The sequence below is a fragment of the Emydura macquarii genome, unplaced genomic scaffold, assembly GCF_026122565.2.
Source record: "Emydura macquarii macquarii isolate MOO-44397 ecotype Brisbane River unplaced genomic scaffold, CSIRO-AGI_Emac_v2 contig_480, whole genome shotgun sequence".
In the NCBI taxonomy this organism is placed as follows: Eukaryota; Metazoa; Chordata; order Testudines; family Chelidae; genus Emydura; species Emydura macquarii.
The window spans coordinates 2,390,205-2,411,468 of record NW_027130617.1 but is presented as its reverse complement, the minus strand read 5'-3'; the positions used below and the strand labels follow the sequence as shown (position 1 = coordinate 2,411,468).

Genomic DNA, 21,264 nt, shown 5'->3' with positions numbered 1-21,264 from the left:
TAAACTTGTTATTTAAGGACAATTTTTATGCACTAAGCCACTCACACTGCATTTCATAATACATATACAATCAGTTTGCTAGTGACAAATTTCCTTACAGCTTTAGAACAAGGTTGGCCTATTTGCAATTTTTTTCATAAGGCTGAGGTACAAATCTTCAGCTATTAGTTGTATTACGAAAGCCAAATCCACCAGCTACTAAGAATATCATAATACAGATACTCACAGTTTGGAATATAAACAGGAGGGAGGAGATGCACAAAAGGGTTTGCTTTATAATACAAACCATTCTTTGAATATGTCCTTCAACAATTGACTGTCACAGATAAAATTCCTTTAAAAAAGATTATCCAGGAACAAAGGGCTTCAATTGTTTCCCTGTGTGAAGTTCAATATCAAGCAGTAGACAGCTGGGCTATGATGTTGCTGAGAACATGCAGTGTCATAGTGACTGAGATGTGTAATTTGAGGCTAGGAAGATATCATTTTAGAAACCACAGCTAGGCTTGGTTACCTAGAGCAATTCTGTAAAGAAATACCTTAATTGGAGCCTGCGGGAATTTAGCTATAGTGCCATTCTTCACTAATAAGAGGTAACTTTCAAAGGCTCTTGATTTATAAACTTGGCACTCTGATTTGTTTTTCTGTTCTTAAATTGTTGCTAATAACACTCCTAAGGGCAGCTGCCCTCCTAACTTTTGCACATCCACATTTTTCACAATTACAGAGCTCTGTCTATGAATTTCAACTGCCACAAATTCAAATGTTTGAAACAGACCAGCTAAAAAACTGCTTACTTCGATGGGTTTTGACTTTAGCTAGATCTTCTGCAACAACGTGTACCATTCGTTCTGTAGTTTCCTTCAAATTATTTGCAATCTGTATGGCCTGATCCAACGTAGAGTTTAAAATCTGTCGGGCATAAAACAGTCAAATTGTTGCATAGTTAATACCTTTCTTTTACACACATGCTTGAAAGAGAAACAAAACCACATGGGAACAGCTGTTCAAGTGGAGATCTATGTACCATTTTTAACAGTTTCTACCCTAAACTATTTTGAAAAGTGCTGCAGGTTGCTTTTTTTGGGGGGCATGTAGTTGTATTTTTCTGTGTGTAGTCTATTCTATGGCTGCATATAAAACTGTGTACTATGCTATCAATAGAGTTACATGCAGACTTGGGTAGGAGGTTGTGTATTAGAGGGGGCCGGGTCTACTGTATGGCATCCTCTTCCACAGCTACAAAGAAACTCCCATAGCACAGAGAAGGTGGCACTCCCCCATTAATCAAAATAAGGGGGAGAAATAGCAGTAAGGGCAAATGTAGCCTGCCGATTCAATAGGGGTACCAACCACACACAGCACCACCCTAACCCTGGCCCAGTCTCTGGGGAGCTAGAGAGTGCGCTTGCCCCATAGCAGCAGCTCCTGTTGTGCAGGGCCAGATCAGACTGGGGCAAGCTTGCTCTGCAAACCACCACACCTCCCCTCCACACTGGACTTCAAGTGTTGTTTGGTTGGTTTTGAACATTTGGTTTAATTATTTCAGTGGGTGCAGTTGAATCCATGAATCCCCATTAAAGCCACCCCTGAGTCATAGTGCACACACTGTTAATTGTAGCAAACATTACTGGGAGCATTTGAGAATTAATCTGTTCCCTACTGTTACTGGTTAAAAAACTATCGTAATACACACCCATTATCATACCATTAAGACAGTGAGAGAATATCTAAAATAATACTTTAGGTAACCCTGCATTATTACAAAGGTTAGAAAAAGCATATTGTCAAATGACATTTTGGAAGACAATTGTTTTGCCAATAAACCCTTGATAAAATAAATTCCTCTTCAACTGAACCAAAATGAAACTGGTTGTCCATGCGGGGGACCCTTTTCTTCTTGGACAGGAACTAGAAGAAAAGGATTGGGAGCTGTAGGCCATTTTGGAAGGAACAGGAATGTAGTTAAGTATCTGGACTATGTGAAGAACAGGAAAAAAAAAGCAACAATCAGAGGACTAATTGGTATCTGGCTCAAGAAGAGAGCCTGATGACTGGAGGCAGCAGCTTCAGACTTCGTTGTGAATGGCTAGGTGAAAAGCTGAGTAGGGACACAAACCATTGATAACTAAGCCAGCAGTAGCCGTTAGTTAAGAAGTGTGATGCAACTGCATGTATTGTCACTAGAAAGGACAACAGAGAGGGATCCTGCATGAGATCAGACAACACAACTGAATTCTGGCACCAGGAAAGGGATGGACTGGAAGGATTAGAACAGTGAAGCCCTTCAGATTACAGTTACCCCAGAGTCCCTGTGCTGGGCTGCCCCAGGGCCTGAGTTAGCTAATGCTTTTTTTCTTTTCTTTTTTAATTGTTTAAGTCATCCCACCCAAGGGATTTTCATACTTCCATATTGCTAGTCTTAGTAAAGAATCCTCCTTTTCCCACTGCATGAGTATGGCATTTAGGAGCCACCCAGGGTTCCAGTCTGGTGCTTAGAGTGTGACTGCCTCTTAGCTAGTGGTACGTAAACCATAACAGCCAGGGTCAGATCTCTGCCCCTGCTCTAGCCCCTTTACTCTGGGTAAAGCCCCTAAAAGCCCTGTATCCACCCAAAGGAGGATTTCCCCCCCAGTGCACACACTGCAGACAACAGCTGTAAGACTGCCTTCCAAGGATCCTCTTCCAAGTCCTAGTGTAGGGGGCACACTGGGGGAGGGACGTGTGTCAAAGGCGAGGCCTCTATATATAGCACTGTGGAGATTCTGGGCATCCCAGGAAGGCTGCTGTAGTTTAGACAGGCCTCTGGGGCAGTCTACATTACACTGTGACAAAGAATACCAGAATCAGGAAAGCGCAAAAGTGTCTTAAAGCCACTTTCACCTCTGTCTGTCTAGGTTGCAAGTTCTGTGCTGTGTATTTTAGAGGTATAACACAGAATCTCATTCCAGATGTCCAAGAGCGACTGGTGTATCTCAACACCCCAGTGGCGTACTGTGGGTGTCCGGCGCCCTGGGGCCAATACTTACATTTGTGTCCCTCACCCCCATTGGTAGCAATGGTAGCGGCAGCAGCACCACACAGGTGTCTACAGACTGTTTCCCGCTCTCTCCGACTCCCCCCCCTGCTGTGGGGGCAGTAGGAAGCGGGAATGACTGGCAGATGTTCCTGGGCTGACCGGCCAATGGGGGGAAGGGCAGTGTGATGGGCTCTACCCTGGAGCCCCACCTTTGGCTGCATAGCCAGGGTCCCCACAACTCCCTTCTTGCACCCAGCATGGAGGCGGAGGGGCCAGAGGGATGTTTGCTCTCCTCACAGCAGGTGCCTTCGGCCACTGGTAGGCCTGTGCTGGGTGGGGTCTGCATGGCCACTGGGGATATTAAAGCCCAGCGGCTCCTGGCTGCCTGTGACAGCGGGCGGCAGCTCCTCCTCTGCAGGCCTGGTTGGTGCACCCCCAGGCAGGCACCCGGGGTCATGACCCCCCCCACCCCCCCTTTGGCATGCCACTGCAACACCCTCAATGGCAACCTGCAACTGCTTCAGTTACAATACCTTTGCATTGTGCTGAAGTTTATTTTAGGGATATATTTGTTTGTCTTAATGGAGTGAAATGGAACCTACTATTATTGAAGCCAAATGACAAAGTTAAGAATAAGACAGTTTCAGCATGACAAGTTAATAAATAACACACTTGCATATTTAAAAGCCAACAAGGCACCATTTAGCACCCTACAAGCCACTGAATGCAAGACAAGCTAGATTATACTCATTAGCATATATGGGTGGGATTTTCAAAAGTGCCACTGAAAGTCAGTGGGACTTGTTGCTCCTGAGTCACTTAGGCATTTTTAAAAACCTTATTCTAAATGCTTACCTTTGTGTCAGTATCATTGGTGTGTCTGTTTCTAATATTGATCATTGATTTACTTCCATAAACGTTCCTGCTGGCTAGGTATTGAGGTGAAAGGATAATTTTATCATGCATCCTTGGGAAGCAGGTTTTGGGAGTCGCTAAATTGTGTCTAGAAGGTAATACATCAAATATTCATAAAAATTTATAGTTACAAAACAAAACACGTTTAAATGATGTGTTCAATGTCTATAACTTTTTAGCATCCTTGCATTATAATTTCAGTAGAGTTCCTCATTTGTTTAATCATAAAATATAACTGTGTAGTTAGTGGTGTTACATTTATACCATATATCTTATAGTTACAGGAAAACAAACCTCAGTGAAGAAGCAGGGAATCTGGCATCACAAATTTCCTCATTAGAACTTTCAGCACTGCCTGCTCTGGAAGGGCAGGAGAGAAGCTTAAAAAGCTTTTCATTTATGTCATTTCTTTGCCAACCTTCCCCATCCTCACACACACTGTCAACACTATAATTAAGAATCTATCCTACTTCATTTACTCCAGATCTAATTTAATATTAGTAACAGGTAAAAGTAGGAAAGCACTTGCAACTTTCAGGGCACAAAGCACCAAGGGAGTTAAAGAGTTCTTTCCTTATTAAAAATAAAAACGCTAGACTATATTACACTGAAATAGAAAAAAGACGTAGCTGAGATGGATAAATAATACTGCAATATCAATGATTGCTACAGACAACATGGTTTGGTCACTGCCAGGCTTCTTAGCTGGAATGATTATGACACATTTAGTTAATGAAAAGAGACCTCTTGACTAGATACTAGACTACACAAATTAGCTACATTTCTAGTTTTTCCATGTAATTGAAAAGTTTCAGAAAAAATTAGTAAAATCTGTACTAATTTGCATTTACATTATATATTTTTCTTTCATTAGTGACTACTATTCTAACATATTGTACAGGTATGAGTTGTGTCCACTTATGACATTAGTGAATTTGGCCCATACTATTTTAATAATCACATCTTCTGTGGTACTAATTTATATAAAGCTACTGGTAACACTTACTTGTCAGAAAGTCTGTAGACAAATTGATCTGGTTGCTTACTTGTGCAAACACTATTAGGTGCAATTCTTTTCTCCTGTGAAGAAACTGAAATTTTGGAGGCCATCATTAGAGTAAACAAATATAACAAATATATAGAAAACTACACTCTTTTATATTTAGCACAAAGGACATAATGGGCTAGTTTTTTAAATGCTCAGATACCATGGACAACTGCAGTAATGGAACGGACAAATTAGGCATGTAATTACTCTCACATAATATGAAAAGATCAGAGCCAGTTAGTCTGTTTTTAGGTATGTTACCAGAGACCATCATACAGTGTACCTCTCCCACCTCTATGAATTACAGTTAAATACTAACTGTTCAACAACACATGGTGGAATTTAACAGTTTACTATCCCACAGCCTCTGCTCTTAGGATCCTTTGTGTGACCTGACATTTGCTAACTCAGCAACTCCAGTCAGTCAGTGGAATCACTGCAAAAACGCCTAAGTTGGAAATGCCTTCTCTAGTTCTAATTTTCATTAGAAAAATACCAACAACAATATCCAAAAGAGAGATTTCTTTAATAAACCTAACATTCCCAACTCACTTAATTTTATCATGTCTTTATCATAACTGCTGTTTGTCTTAAAGCCACAGTTGCAGAAGTTGTTTGAATACTTGAAAATCTCAGATTTAATTTAAAAAATTACATTTCTAGCCCTTATAATTGTGGAAAAAAGAATGAAATTGTGACTTCAGTGTACCCTAAAGGCTTAAAATGAGATGACAAATGAACTCAAATTGTATCATTCTTCTTCAAGTGATTGCTCATGTCCATTCCAATATAGGTGAGTGCACGCCACCGTGCATAATTCCGGGAACTTTTTTCCCCTTAGCAGACCCCGTAGGGCCGGCTCTGGTGCCCCCTGGAGTCCTGCGCGCATGCCACAGTATATGAGGCACTGCCGGCCCTACGCCCCCTCAGTTCCTTCTTTCTGCCCATGACAGTCAAACTGGAATTAGCCTTGCTCGCAGCAAGTACCATTCCCCTTCTTTGTTATTCGAAGTACTGGATGAAAGGCTCACCTGTCTCCACCCAGGGCATCTCCTAACAGATTACATCATGCATCAAGTTCTGCTCTGAGCAGACAAGGGTGCCGCTTCTGGGAACCATCACAGCACACTCAACCAGAGCTCAAGCCTCGTCTACAGCCTTCCTGGAGAGAGTGCCCCTACAGGACTGCCTGGTCGTCGGTGCATGCCTTCGCGTCCCAATATGCCATCGTTCAGCAGATGAGAGGGGACGCGGGATTTGGCAGAGCCATGCTGAGGGCAGCTCACTGGTAACTCCTACCCACCTCCAGGGTACTGCTTATTAATCACCTATATTGGAATGTCCGCAATCACTCAAAGAAGAAAACAAGGTTACTTACAGTAACTGATGTTCTTCGAGATGTGTTGCTCATGTCCATTCCACAACCCACCCCCTGTCCCTGCTGCCAGAGTTGGCAGAAAGAAGGGACTGAAGGGGCGTAGGGCCGGCAGTGCCTCATATACCGCGGCATGTGCGCGGGACTCCAGGGGGCACCAGAGCCGGCCCTACGGGGTCTGCTAAGGGGAAAAACGTTCCCGGAACCATGCACGGTGGCGTGCACTCACCATATTGGAATGGACATGAGCAACACATCTCGAAGAACATCAGTTACTGGTAAGCAACCTTGTCTGTTTGAAAATCTCAAGCTTTTTTGGGGGGGCTCACTCATAATTTTTAAATATTTGAGGCTGGAAATACTGCATGCAAATACATCAACATCATCTCTAGGAATAACTCCTTTACTTCATAATTGCTCTAGAAAATTGATCTGAGCACAGTAACAAATCTTGAAACAGCAAAAGACGAGGAGGAGGAGGAACACAGTAAAAAGATTAAAGGAAATGGAGGGAAAAGGCAGGGAAAGAAGCGGTATAGGTGAAGTATCTTGATCCTCCTCTCATCTTTTTTTTTTTTTTTTGGTCTCTTCTCCTTCTATCCCCAATATATTTCATTCATCTCTTCTGTGGAAGTCAGGCCAATTTCTTTAACAGCTCCCCTCAACCCATGCTCTATATGGAGATTTAAGAGGTCCCCTAAATATCAAACAGACAAATGGAAAGGAGTGCCCATATTTTACCTCTGAATAGGTTAATAATGTTCTGAGGTACCCACTAACTGGAAGTCAAAACAGAAAGGGAAAACAGTCCAAGATTGTGATCACTGTGCGATTCTTTTCCAATGTACTATGCAATATCAAAGTGCATTTCATTGGTGCTCTATGTACACAGTTTGGGAAGCACTTTGGGATCCTAGCCCATTGCCTAGCCCTAGATGCATTTCTCAAACACACTGGGTACAATGTTTGCTTCTCATGTCATCTTTCCAGCAGTGTTTCAAAATGCTGAGCTCTCTCACTTGCCCACCCCTCTTTAGCCAAATCCATTCCTTGATCAGATCAGACTTCAGTTTAATATTGCACATTTCATTATACTATTTATACAAAGTGTTTTTTAAAAGTTTGCACATGATCTATAATGCATAACTGCCAAGCAAAATATTTTTAACACAATTAAGACTGATAATCTGTGATCATTTACCAATATTATTCTTGTCAGATTCCCTGGTGCATTTGTTTCTTTGACAACTAGTGCAGACATTTGTATTCCAATCCCTGTATTGTAAGGCTATTGAGAAAGCATACTGGAATGACAACTTAGCATGATCATAATAAATACATTAATACTAGGGAACACTTACATAACACTTTACATTTCCAAATAACATACCCAAACATTACCTAATATATATTCCCTCTTGCCCTATGAAACAGGTAAGTATCTTCATTTCCACTGTACTGATGGGGAAACTGAGGCAGAGAATTAAGAGACTTCAAAAGTAGCTTCGGGCACCCAACATTTCCGAAAACCAGGCTCTCACTGCCTTGCTGAAAGTAACACAAGTCAATGGCAGAGATGGAATAAGAACTGAGGAATTCCAGTTCATTTCTCTAGACCACACTGCATGGTGGGCCAACAGCAAGTGATAGTTGGTGTCATAGTGCCTGTGACTTTGGTATTTTGAAGATGTTGGTGGAAAACTGGAAATGTCATCCCCCCACCAAGTGAAAAATGGAAAGGTCCACTGTGGCTGTGAAAGAACTGAGGTAAAGCTAGGCTATGGGCTGCTGCTCCTTTTGTAGTCTTGGAACTAAATATTTAGATCTTCTTCAAGTGCTGGTCCCTATGTGTATTCCACTCACAGATTAAATAGATAGGAACCACACATTGCTAAAAACCTCTAGTTACAGTAAAGTCACTTCCATTTACACATGAGAGCAGGTGTGTGATCCCAAAGGACTTTGCTTTGTTACAGGGTTCTAGTTAAATTTGTTAGTTTTTAAAGTGCCACAGAACTCTCGTTGTTTTTGCTGTATACAGACTAACACGGCTACCCCTCTGGAACTCTTCAAGCATGCATGTGCATCCTACAAGTAGGGAAGTACATGGACAGTTCTCAAAGGGCAACTCAGCTGTGTGTATAAAAAGTGGATTTGCCAATCTCTCCCATCCAAGCTCTCTGTATTATGCTGGATTTGTCAAACCAGCCTGTGCACTGTAAGTGAGTAAGTGCAACTGCACTGACTTCTGTGGCCCTTCACCTCAATGCTGGTATGTGCAGTGTGGCTTTGTGCCATATAAAATTTAGCTTTTGGTTTGCAACTTTTTTGACAGCGTACTATACTCACGAGTTGAACTGAGGTTTTTATTTCTACATACGGTGCAGGACTGAACCAATTTTTTATAATTCCCAAGTTTAAACCAATCTCTGTTTCCCCTATTGCACCTGCAGCTGAGACCTGCAAACAAGTGATACAGGTAAAATATTACACTGCAGACAACATCTCTACATAAACATGTTTTAGTAGCTATGAAACCATTATACCTTTGCTTTGTTCTTTTAATCCCACTCTACATGATTTGTAATTTTCAGTCCTGTGTTTCAGAAATTCATCACTGTGTGACTCATTAAATGAATCACAGAATGAGCTGTCTTCTGAATCACTGCCTAAAAACAAAAATTATATTAAAGAGGTCTTATATAAATATTATAGCTCATTAGCTGAGTGCTGCAGCACTATATCTAGGTACTCAAAAGGTACTGCCAGCACCCTAGGATCTGAGCGCCTCAAAAACATGAATGAATTTCTCCCCACAACCTCCTTGTGATGCACAGAAATATTATCATCTCCATTTTACAGATGGGGAACTGAGGCAGAGAGATGCAAAGACTTGCACAAAGTCACATAGGAGGCCTGTGTTGAAGCTGGGAATTTAACTCAGATCTCGCCAGTGTTAGTACTGTGTCTTTACATAAGACAAGCCTCCTGTTTTAAGGTAGGTGGTCCCACTGAAGTCAAACTCAGTAATTTTTTTCCTTAAAATTGTTAAAGCTTGGACCTGACTCTCCAGAACCAGTGGAAACCAAAGGGATCACAAAAGAGACAAAGTGGCGGACAGTGCTGAGTGTGGTACTCAAATAACACCCTGTACTAGATGATCCATATAACAATACTGATTACAGAGGTAAAGAACCAGTTACCATAGGTAAATTTACCAATGTGTGTCTAAATGGAAGGGCATGACAGAGAAAAGAAGGGCAAAAGCAACCTAGAATTTAGGTGGAACAACAAGCCCACATGTTCTGATCTGAAATCAAACCTAGGAACAGCTCATGCCTTCCAATTCACATACGGTTACGCCCACCTTCACAGTACCATCCCCAACCCTGGACAGTGTAGCGGGAGGGTGTGGAGTCAGGGTTGGCTGGAAATAGGACTACCTATTGTCCTTCGTCTGCCCCCAGAGAAGTGAACTGAACTTCTGAGGGACTTGGGAACTGCTCTGCCAATGGGGCAGGGGAAATCCTTGGCAGTGTGGCTCCAATGGAACGCTGCTGTTAAGGAGCTGGGGGGGGGGGGGGGAGGGGAGGGAGGGGAGAGAGACAAGGATTGTATGAAAGATTCATGAGGTTTGAAAATGGCATTTCTGCCCTTCTTCCCATCAGCAGAATGATGGTGAATAATCTCGACAAGGGATGCCATACAGAGATTTTCTCATGAAAACCTCCCCACTCTTTTTTTGTGGAAGAAGAGATAATCTGGCCCAGAATTTCTGAAATACTTTAGGTGCCAAGTTTTCAAACTGTCCTCTGAGATGTGCCAAATTTGGGAGTGCATTAGTTACAAAAATCTGCACATGCATTTGCAAAACAGAATTTTATACAAACCCAGTGCCACTCTACACATGGAAATGTTATGGGTGCTTTTTTGAAAGCCTATTTAAAAACAGGGTTCTAGTAGGCTAGCCAGTAAAGTTTGATAAAAGGCCATAAAGATCTTCATACTCTGCAGGTCTTGTGAGACAACATCAAAGTACTATAAAGAGTCAGTAGTAGTTAAATATACAGTTCTGGCCATTGTATGCAATCTCTACTGCCAAAGGTTAGTACCTGACAAATCTAGTTCCACTGCTTTTTCCTGAATGAAGACTGAATACTTTTCACATTTTGACTTTTCTCTATCAGATTTTCTGTCCTCTGTCTTTTTATTTCTACATGTAAAAAACAAAAACAGTACAAGACCTGCATTAAATGTTAGCAATCGTATGAAAAATTTTTGAGCATTAAGACCTATTGATATTGCCAAATTAATTAATTATTCAGCAAAAACAGATTTATTCATAATAGGAAATATATCCACACTAAATGGTCTGATCTTGGGAAAAAATCATATTACACCTTGAATTATAGCATGGATCATGGCATTAAGACCTTGATTCAGCAGTGCACTTAAACACATGCTGAAAGTTAAGCATGTGAGTAATCCCACCTCTATTTGGCAAAGCACGTAAGAAATCTTATATGTGTGTGTGTATTTATATATATGTGCACACATGAACACAGACAAGTACAATGGTTTGAAGGTTGAATGGTTAGACAGTACTCTAATAACACCATCCAGACTATATTTGAAGTTTGTTAATGTTTTGTGTTGTTTTGGAGTTTATGGAGGTTAGTCAGTACATGCTCACCTCTTGACAGAACAGGAACAAAATTCTTTCTTTGCCTTTTTCGACCAATGTATTTTCCATTTGGGATGTAGAGTGGCATCATGTTCATTTGGACAGTTTTCCACCCTTCCACAAAAACAATGATCTGAGGGATGTGCTAAATTTCCTAAAATGATAGGGAAAAAAGAAAGAATTGGATAGTGGGTGAGTTCTACCTGAGTTATGAAATGATACAAATTATTAAATACAATTGAAAGTCTCATCGCATTTTTTTCTTGCTCCTACCTTGCTCTTGCTGCATATTTGGATAAATAATTTTATGTTCCAAATTGAAAATATTGTAAGGTTTGGCTTTGTGTGGAGAGTTCATCTGCCAGAAGTTTAAACTCCTGAATAAACAAGACAGCGTATTTTTATCACATTAATACTTCTGTAAGTAAAACAACCAAACTTAACACTGAAAGTCTACACAAAAGTATATTTTCCCTTGTGTTTGTTACTGTTTTGGCAACTCCCTTTTTTAATCTGGATGTTGGATTTTTTCTCCAATATTTTAATTTGCTTGTAGAAACAATTTATGACTTAACTTTTGGTTACCATGGGTAAAATTCACTTCTGTGCAGGGGGCAACCAAGGTCTATGCTCTACTTAAGCCCACAAAATAACATGCAAGTGGAACTTAAGTAGCGTAACAGGCCCTGTGCTCGTCCTCTGGACAGAGCTGAATTTCACTCTAAGGCCTTGTCTACACTTACCTTAAAATTCGGCGGGAGTCGAAGGGAGTTACGCAAGCTACACGGAGTAGCTTGCGTAACTCCTGTCGATTTCTTAGCTTCCATTGTGTGCTGCATCTTCACTGTGCTGCACCACTTGAGGGGGTGGTTTTAACAAGTCGACTTCCGGATCAATTGAGCGGGTCTTCACTGACTGCTCAATCAATCTGGATAGATCAAACTGACGGCAGCAAATTTGCCACCATCAGTGAAGATGTACCCTTTGTGAAATGCTATCTTCATTGAAGTCAAAGGGAGTTTTACCATGTTTAGTTGGGTCAGGATTCCACCCTGTAGAACGGTGAAGTGGCCTTCCTCCAAGCCAGGGCCCGAAGAAGGGCCACAACTGCGAGGACAGACAGAGAAAGGGCCGGCAGCTCAGTCTGCCCAGCAACCGGGAGGCTGGCTCGCGATACGGCCTGCTGGCCGACCAATCCAGCACCAGAGGGGTGGAGTCTCAGCCAAGACGGAGACTACAAAAAGCAAGCCCCACAACTCAGAGTGGAGGAAGCTGCTGCCGAGGCAGACATGCGGCCCCGCCGGCTACAGCTGAAGCCTGAACTAGGGCCGGGCCGCTGACAGGAGCGACACCCCCCGGGCAGAGACCCCGGAAGCGGCCCAAGAGACCAACCGCTAAGGGCTAGGTAGGGCACCCCAGCCCCCTAGACTGGTCAAGGCCTACAGGCCCCCTGGACTGGGCCAAGCCTGTAGGCCCTAGCGACTGGACGGAGTTCCCTGAGCTGGAGGGCTGGGAGACCCCTTCCGAGGCCGGACCTGACCTAGAGGAGCTCCCCGAGGCCGAGCCATTCCCCCAGACGGGACAGGACCTTGAAGAGCTGCCGAAGGCCGAGTCATTCCCTGAGCCCTGGGACCCGGAGGAACTGCCCCTAGCTGAGGAGCTTCCTGCCTTACCGTCGGTGGACGCTGAGGGACTGGCGAGCCTGCCGTGGGCAGTCTACCCCAGTGACTCTGAGGAACCTACAAATGCAGGTACCTGGGGATACGGGGAGGAAGTAGCCTGGGGTGGCCATAACGGTGGCTGAGACGGTGGCAAGCTCCAGTCGGCGTGTTGCATCAGGAGCCCCGCCGACTTAGTGGCACGCCTTTGCCACTGCTAGGGCCCTGGGCTGGGATGCAGTGGAGTTGGGTGGGCCTGCATCTCCCTCCCCTCCCCCTTACCCTTGCCACCCAGAGAGTGAGCACCGTTCCCTGCACTCTCGAATTGGAACCACTGCTTTGCTCGCCCGCCCTGCCTGAGGGCCGGGGCGATAGACTGCTTTGCTCGCCCGCCCTGCCTGAGGGCCAGGGCAATAGACTGCTTTGCTCGCCCGCCCTGCCTGAGGGCCGGGGCGATAGACTGCTTTGCCTGCCCGCTCTGCTTCAGGGCCGGGGCACCAGACTCATTTCGCAGCAAACATTCCCCTTTTTGGAAGGTGTAGTGGCCTTCCTCTGAGCCAGGGCCCAAAGAAGGGCCACGACTGTGGGGCCAGACAGAACCCCGTGTTACACACCCTATGTGATGTATTGCCTGTGTAAAATGTAAAGACACAATAATTGTTTCCAACCAGATCTTCTCATGCTAACTCTTATATGTTCAAAGACAATCTGCTTTACTTTGAGTTGAAGCCACCACAATGCATTGCATTTCAGACACAGTTCATTAGCAAAACATGTATCCATGAATGCATACACTCATTTTGGCTGTTTAAAAATATTAAAAAACAAAATACATAAAGCACTTACCCTTTTAGGTTTTCCTGATCAGTGTTAAATTTTTGACTTAATGTAAGCTGCCTATGGGATTCTAGGCCTCCAACTCCATTGTCTGCCTCAGGTGCATGGAAGCACTGCTGTACCACAAACCAAAACATAAGATTTTTATACACTTATTTATGTTATTGTGTACTTCTCAAGAAATACAATGTGAGTAACACATCTATTTGGATATAATTTTTCTATGGCTTTAGCAATGCTTTTTGTTGCTTTATCATCCACTCACAATTCTAGGCTATATAAAATGGACTGCACAATTTCTGCACATTATCACCATTCTATAGATAAGAAAACTGAGACACAGAGGTGAAATGACTTTGTTAGTGTAGATTTCAGAGGATCTGGCATGGATTCATGGTTTTTTTCCTCACAGTCCTAAACAAGCACAAATGATCCTATTTAAAATCCAGTAGTTGCCTATGCAACTTTCTTCAGGACAGCTCCCCTCAAATTGAAGCACATCATGAATGTTTCACAAATTTTGACAGCAACATTCCTAAACCTGAATCATCTTACTTGGCATTTGTACAGCAATGTTTTAATTTACAGTACTACTTCAAGAACAACAACAGTTGAGTTGATTCCTTGTGCAAATTTAGCATTGGGGACATTAGAATATAATCTAATATAAATTACCTCCTTGGATAAAATAAACCCAAACAAGCTCTTCCAAAAAATTCAATTACACATGAAAATAGATCTTGTACCATTACATCTGAAGAAAGCTTTTTTGCTAGTAGTCCTGCTTTTTCCAGAGGCTCCATTCCTTTTACACAGGCAGATGCATCTCTTTTTTGTAATCCCAACTGGCTAAGGAAAAAGCAATTTTCACTTTAAAAATACTGTTTTTTTAAACCCATTAACAAGATTAGTATCATGTGATTCTCCAACAAGACAAGGTTCAACAAAGACATAACTCACAGAAATATTAATACTCTGCTGAGTCACTAAAGAATGGAATAGGTAGTGATTTTGGATATTGATATACCTTCAATCTGTTTTTAAAAAATGTACTAAAGGGAATAATTGTGTACTGGAAGGATGGTTGGATTAGGTCACCCAATAGGTCTTTTCCATCTTGAATATCTATGGTGATAATCAAGGTCATGCAGTGGCATGATCTAACACCAAGTGAAATTAGTGAGATTCTTTTGAGTGGACATTTGATCAGATATGCTCAATAAATGTCTTCATATTTAGTAAGTAATTATAAATCCATTTTAGTAAATTACTTCAATACCTAGCACAAGTTTAACACTTACACTTCAGGGAAAGGATCAGAATTGTCATCTTGTAAAGAAAGCTGACTGGTTTTCTTTGGAATCACATCAATTGCATGACTTCTATTCTCTCCTTCATTCCTTTCATTATTAAAAAAATTTACTTTAATAGCTGTCCTTTCTGGAGGAACACGAATACTTGACACCACAGGGCTCTGTACAAAACAATCATATTATAGATAGCAAGAAGACACAATAAATGACCATGTATTGTATTTCCTAACTGCATCCTGCAACCCAAGATTTCTTGAATATCTATGCAATTCAGGATTAAGAGAAGGACTCTTATCAGAACTCATATGATATTTCAAACAATTAGTACAGTTTGAAAGCATTTAACAATCTATTTTTGGTCACAAGTAGAACAGTAGGAAATCATAAATTTTCACTTTGTAAGCATATGATCCAGGACTAAATGTTACCATTTTCACTAGCTTTCTGTGGCACAAAAAAATTTGATCCCTTGAGCCAAACTGATTTTTATGACTCTCACTGAAGCAGAAAGTCAACATTTTCATAGCTTTTCTCTTTTAAATGACAGTGATTCACCTGCAAAAACTGCTTTTAATTTTTTGCAAAGATTAGAATGTTTTGGTTTTTTGTGATTCTGAAAACAAATGCAATTTTTTTCACTGAGGTTGGGAATCTTTTCTCCCCAGTGCAGTTGTAGTCACATATTTAGGTTTTGATCAACACGACTAATGAGTTATTTTAAAGTTTAAATTTCAGGAATAAGATATATTACTTTCTTGAATTAACATTCTGCACTGTAGCAAGATACTCACTCTTAGAAACATAAGGACAAATTCTCCCCTTGGGTACACTTGCGCAACTACCTTAAAATTAATGGGATTTGCATAAGTGTAACTGAAAAAAGAGTTTGGTCTCTAGATTATAGAACTTGGTGAGTTACCTCAGGAAGAAGAGAACAGGATGAACACACAGATTCACATGGAGTGAGTGAAGGGGACATAGGAGATGTTGTGAATAAAGATAGACATGGACTGCATATATTGTCATCAATTTTCTCTTTCATGTCTTCAAGCAGCATTCCAAGACTAAATATTTTCCCCTCTACCTTTCTAAACCCAAATACAAAATACAGAGTTATATAATCAGCTCTTCAATAAACTTTTGGCTTTTTGTATATCACTGCAGTATCAAAGTTATATAAAATAAAAATAACATAACTTACATTTATTAAATGAAACCACAGTTAAGTGCTTAAATATTTACTCAGTACTGCGTAGCTCTAGTACAGGGAATACAGTGTAACTATAACTAGGATACATATGATATTCAATAATTTCTTAGCATAGGAAATAAAGTGTAGCAGTATGCTACATTAATATAGTTTTAACTAGGGTATGAATAGGTTACTAGATATAGTCTTTGCCAGATTTATTTATAGTATATAAATAAGCACTGCAATTTGTCTTATTTTATTATATAACAAAACTAAATAGAGCAATTTTGGCAAAAAAAGTTTTGTAACTTTGTATTTATAAACAATTTTCATCTATAGGTCTCAAAGCACTTTACAACAATGGGTGGTAGGTATCATCCAAATTTCATATATCAGGACATCTCTCTCTCTCTCAGAGAACATTCATATTATAAGTGAAAGGATGGTCTTGTGATAAAGGCCTTGGCTCAGGACATTGTGATTCAATTCCTGATTCTGACACAGACCCCATGTATAACTTTGGCCATGCCACTTAACCTTTCTGTGCCTCAGTTCCCAATGTATAAAATTAAGATATTGTTATGAGCTGGCTGAAACCTCGTTATGCGATGAGTTAAAACCTCACTCAAACTGATGTGTGAACATGCCCTTCATTTAAGATAGTTATAAGAAACTATTAAGGGGATATACCTAAAACAAGGCCTAATAGAGATTCTTCTGAGAAACTAGCACCATGTGTGAGCAAACACACAGAAACTGAGAACAGGTAAGAGACAGAGAGGCAAAGACCCCCTCCCCTTCACCCCCCCAGGTGCTCATATATTATGGGAGCATAGACAGACTGAAACAGTATTTAGCAGACATCTCTGACCTGTCAGGATCAAACTCGCCAATGCTTATGGATTTGTGATTGTAGTTCTGTAGCTGTAAACCACGATGTTCCTCCTTAGTGGCTAAATAATTCCGTTCCAATGTGTCAAGGTGTCCTTTTAACTCCTTTAACACCTTCACCAATAAAAGAAATTTAAATAGTGAATGATTTTACTACTTAATAAATAAACTACTTAATAATTTTTCTGTCCAATTAACACTCTGTGGTCCACAACGTATGTACAAATAGAGTGTTAAATTGTGGGATCTTGACTCAGGTCTTGCTCATACAAAACTATAACTTCAATGGCAATTTCCCTGAGTAAGGGCTGCCTTCATAAATAGTTTGGGTTGAGATTTTCAAAGGAGTCTAGGGGAGTAAGACACATATTGTCAATCTCAAACTTGGCTTTAGCCTTTTACATGCTTATAACTTAATTCTGGAATGGAGGAAAAGGTTTAATTTGTTACTAAATATATCTTTCTGAACAACACTGAAAATTTCACCATAAAAAACACAGGTCCAATGCCATTTAAAACGTTTCAAATCACTGCAATACATGTAAAAAAAATAATTTACCAGATAGCGATCTTGTAAAGGGAAGGTCTCCTGTGTTACACATTTAGAAAATTCTTCCACCTTCAATAGAAAATTGGTAGATTTTATTGGGATTTTAGACTTCATTTAAAAAAAGAGCATAAATATTATATAGGTGTTGAAACAAAACCAAATCTCTTTCATATTACTTTAGTTTTCAGTTGCTCTGCTTGATCCTTTAGCATTTGAGACATCTTTTCTCCTTTTGTTGTATTTTGCAACAGGTTAGAAGGATTTAAACAGTATATTTCTGCTGCAGCATTGGCTGATGGTAATGATGCAATCATTCTCTCAGATTGTAATCCTATATTACATAATAAAAATAAAAAATAAAGTACCAACTGAAATTTCTGTATACAGCTTCCCAAATTATGGGATAGAATAACAAAGAGCACAATGTAAAATAAGTAATTTTTAACCACTGTAATTTCAACGACCTGAGTAAGATGTTTTAGACAAACCAAACATAGGCTCTACAGGAACATTAAGGGGATGAAATGTAGACTCTTCAGAAGCTGCACCCATACATCTTGAGTGAATGGGAAGGTTTGAATTAGAAGAATCTGAATGAGGATCTATCTGTTAAAAATATACAAAATTGCATTTTAAAATATAAGAACAGCTTTATATATAAAAATATTCATTTGGAATGCTAAAAGGAAACTATTTTGAATACTGTATAATCCTTGCAGAAGTGGTTAGAAAGAGTTATTTAAATTACACAGATAATTTATTCCATGTTCTTTTTCTCTATTTATTAACATATTGAAAAGTGTCAGAGTATCTGTGTTTATTTCCCATAAATTCATCAAGTTATGAACATGTATGTTTCTAGTTTGCCTATTCTCACTGTATGTGATTTAGACATCTAAAGAGCTCAAGTTACTTAGCCAAATCTATCTTTAGAGAAGTTCTATAAATAGGAACAGCAATATAAAAGGTACTTTAGTAGAACATATGCTTCATATCAGACCCTTAGAGAGAAAATATACTGTACTAAGAAAAAGCTCTCCTAAATAATTTATCTGATTTTATAATATTCTGGTAGATTTACCTTAGGATCAAACCTCAAGTGATCAATACGATTCTGAGCCTCAGCATGTTTTGTCAGCAACTTGTATTAATCCAGAAATAATAAAGAAAAAAGTATTAGTATGTTGTAATAAGTCTTCCTTAGAATTATATACTAAGGTCCTGATCCTACAAAGACTTAAGCATGTGCTTAGCTTTACAGATGTGAGGAGTCCCAATGACTGGGTCTAAATATGAAAAGTGACCATTAAATTATCTATTTACAACCAGAATAAAGGAAAATCCTAAAATATTGGAACAAATGATTTAAAGGGAATCAATCATGCAGCACAGGTGACCCCCAAAGATGTTTATAAAGTTTAAAGATCCATTGGCAAAGTCACCATTGACTTAAATGGGATCAGGGTCAAACATAATATTAAAACAATCTTTTAATTTTTTTTTTTAATATCTTAAACATTTAAATTTTTTGGGGGGATTTAAACATTTTCCTACAGTATTAGAAACAACATTTTCCAATTATGTGAGAATAGTTTGAAGGGAAACTTTTAAATTATTAATCATGAAGATATCACTAAATAACATCTTAAAATATTTGTTTATGGAAGTTATGGACTGAAATTCCAATCCTACAAACCTTTACTCATGTAAGTAATTCTTAATTAAATTAGTAGAACCGCTGACTTCAGTGGGACCACTTGCATAAGAAACTACTCATATTAGGCTTTGCTGGATTGTGTCTTTAACTTCCATTGGCATACAGTTTTTATGAAATACTTGACTGATATCTGAAAAGATCTCATTTACCTCAAGCTGTTGTACAAGTTCAGGAATTCTTATTTCTTCTTCTTGATTCTTTACTTCAACAGAATCAAAATAATTCATAGTTTCTAAAACATCTTTCACAATTGCTGATTTACCAACCAAATTAGGTAAGAATTTGGTTCTTTTCATTATAGGACCTGATTTATCATTGTTATTTCTTTTCGGTATTTTGACTTTTGGAGCAACTTTAGAGAAGTCAGGAAGACAATAATTAACTTGGCATTGGCCATATTTGAGTTCATGAGATGAACCTGTTCTTTCAAACAAACATTTCTGGTGAGGGTGCTTTTTTGTTATGTTTTGGAAATTATTTGTATCTTCATTTTCATCTATCAACTGTGAATTTTCTTGTATGTGGTCTTCCTCATCATCATAAGAAGTAGCTCTGTCATTTATAACAAATTTATTTTCATCTAGCAAATGTTTATCTTTGTAATCATGTTCATATGTTTCTTCTTGTCTGTTTAAATTATAGTCTTCAAAACACTTTGCCCATTGTTCTGTTAGTAAAGTGGTCTTGGTGCATTCTGAAATCCTAGTTTTAGTGAGGACAGTTTCATCAACACTTTCAGTAAAGGATGTGTCTGGGATAGTCTCACAATCAATTAATTGGTTTGTGTTTAATAACTCTTCTTTGGAAAAATGACGCAACAGAACATCAGAAATTTTTGAGTTGGTGAAATGTTCCTTCCTACCCGGGCTGCTACAAGCTCCAACTGATAATTCCGTCTCCAAAGACATTCCACTCACAGGAGCCTCTGTTGCCATTTCAATTGTTATTCCATTTGTTCTTGTGGCAGGTATATGGTGGTGGAAGACTTTTTCTTGAGGTAGCTGTTGTGTTTTATACTTTTCTTTTTCTTTTAAACTTCTGTTAATTTCAGAACAGGTCAAATTAAAAAAATTAGCAGAAATGTTTTCTATAGAAATAGAGGCCTTTACGTTATCTGATTCATTATTGTGTTGATAAGTTCCTTCTAGGTCTCCATCATAAGGTAAGTCTTCTTGCTCCCCATCAGTTGCATTCTCAGGAGAGTCAAGGTTATCTAAGTATATGTTATTCACTTGTTTTTTCAGCCAGTCAAGTTGTCTGCTCTTACTTGTCCTAATCTGTATGTCTTCTTGATTATACTCCATGTACATTTAATTGGTCCTCACTTTTCATGTAGAGCTTTTATTATTGTAGGTATCAAATTCTGTAATATATGAGAAAATTAGCTCACATTTAAATATATCTGAATAATACAGAAGTGAAAGCATAAGCATATATCTTAGATCTGATTCTTCAGTCCTTCTCCACACAAACTTCCATAGTCTTCAGTGGAAGACATGTACAGAAAGGGCCTGATTCTCCTCTTGGCTACAGTGGAATAAATCAGGATCAACTCTATTGAAGTCAATAGAGTTACACAAATATAAAATTACCGAGGAAAGGATGTGGCCCACAGTCTACAGTACCAGGTTATTTGTCTTAACTAATTTGTAAACTGCAGTGTTTACAAACTAAATCAAATTGATGAAATCGGTAATGGAGCCAATAACAATACAAGACCATATTTTATGCATTACAAGGGCCAAGATCAGCATAACATGAAGCTGGATTTTTCTACAAATAGGGATAGATTCTGTCCCCAATACAGCAGTAAAAGCAGCTTACCCAGCCATCTGAAGATTCCCAGGTAAACAGGCATCAACTGGTGGCACAGAGCTGGTGTAGCCAGCCTTATGTTACCCATATCGCAGCATTGGGAGAAGAAACAAGCAATCTTCAGATGCTGGAATTGCCGCTTGCTGACCATTGCAGCCAGCACAACTCAGAGCAGTCTAAGTGCTGAGTGGTTTGTTATTGGTCACCTAAGAACAATAGCTTTTCTAATTAGCTGGAATTCAAAAATTCC

At 39.7% G+C, this 21,264-nt stretch overlaps 1 protein-coding gene across 1 annotated transcript; it reads right to left on the bottom strand.

The window, feature by feature from the left end:
- Positions 1–293: 293 nt before the first annotated feature.
- On the bottom strand, positions 294–20,503 carry AKNAD1 (AKNA domain containing 1). The gene is made up of 18 exons (XM_067538324.1): positions 19,349–20,503; positions 18,564–18,623; positions 17,947–18,088; positions 17,659–17,813; positions 17,492–17,551; positions 16,913–17,046; positions 15,769–15,937; positions 14,838–15,010; positions 14,283–14,385; positions 13,546–13,652; positions 11,315–11,418; positions 11,051–11,195; positions 10,470–10,570; positions 8,904–9,026; positions 7,559–7,645; positions 4,941–5,025; positions 3,875–4,022; positions 294–912 (listed from the first exon to the last, which is right to left on the bottom strand). Exons 1-18 carry the CDS (start codon positions 20,501–20,503, stop codon positions 760–762), a joined length of 3,204 nt encoding a protein of 1,067 aa, XP_067394425.1. The 3' UTR covers positions 294–759.
- Between the last annotated feature and the right edge of the window lie 761 nt (positions 20,504–21,264).

Excerpts from the sequence above, each read along its gene's own strand:
- AKNAD1 (XM_067538324.1), bottom strand. The coding sequence starts at position 20,503 with ATGGAGTATAATCAAGAAGACATACAGATTAGGACAAGTAAGAGCAGA. Across the intron at positions 18,089-18,563 it reads ACTTGAGGTTTGATCCTAAG|ATAGATCCTCATTCAGATTC; the intron begins GTAAATCTACCA and ends TATTTTTAACAG. Across the intron at positions 17,552-17,658 it reads CAGAGCAACTGAAAACTAAA|GTGGAAGAATTTTCTAAATG; the intron begins GTAATATGAAAG and ends TTTCTATTGAAG.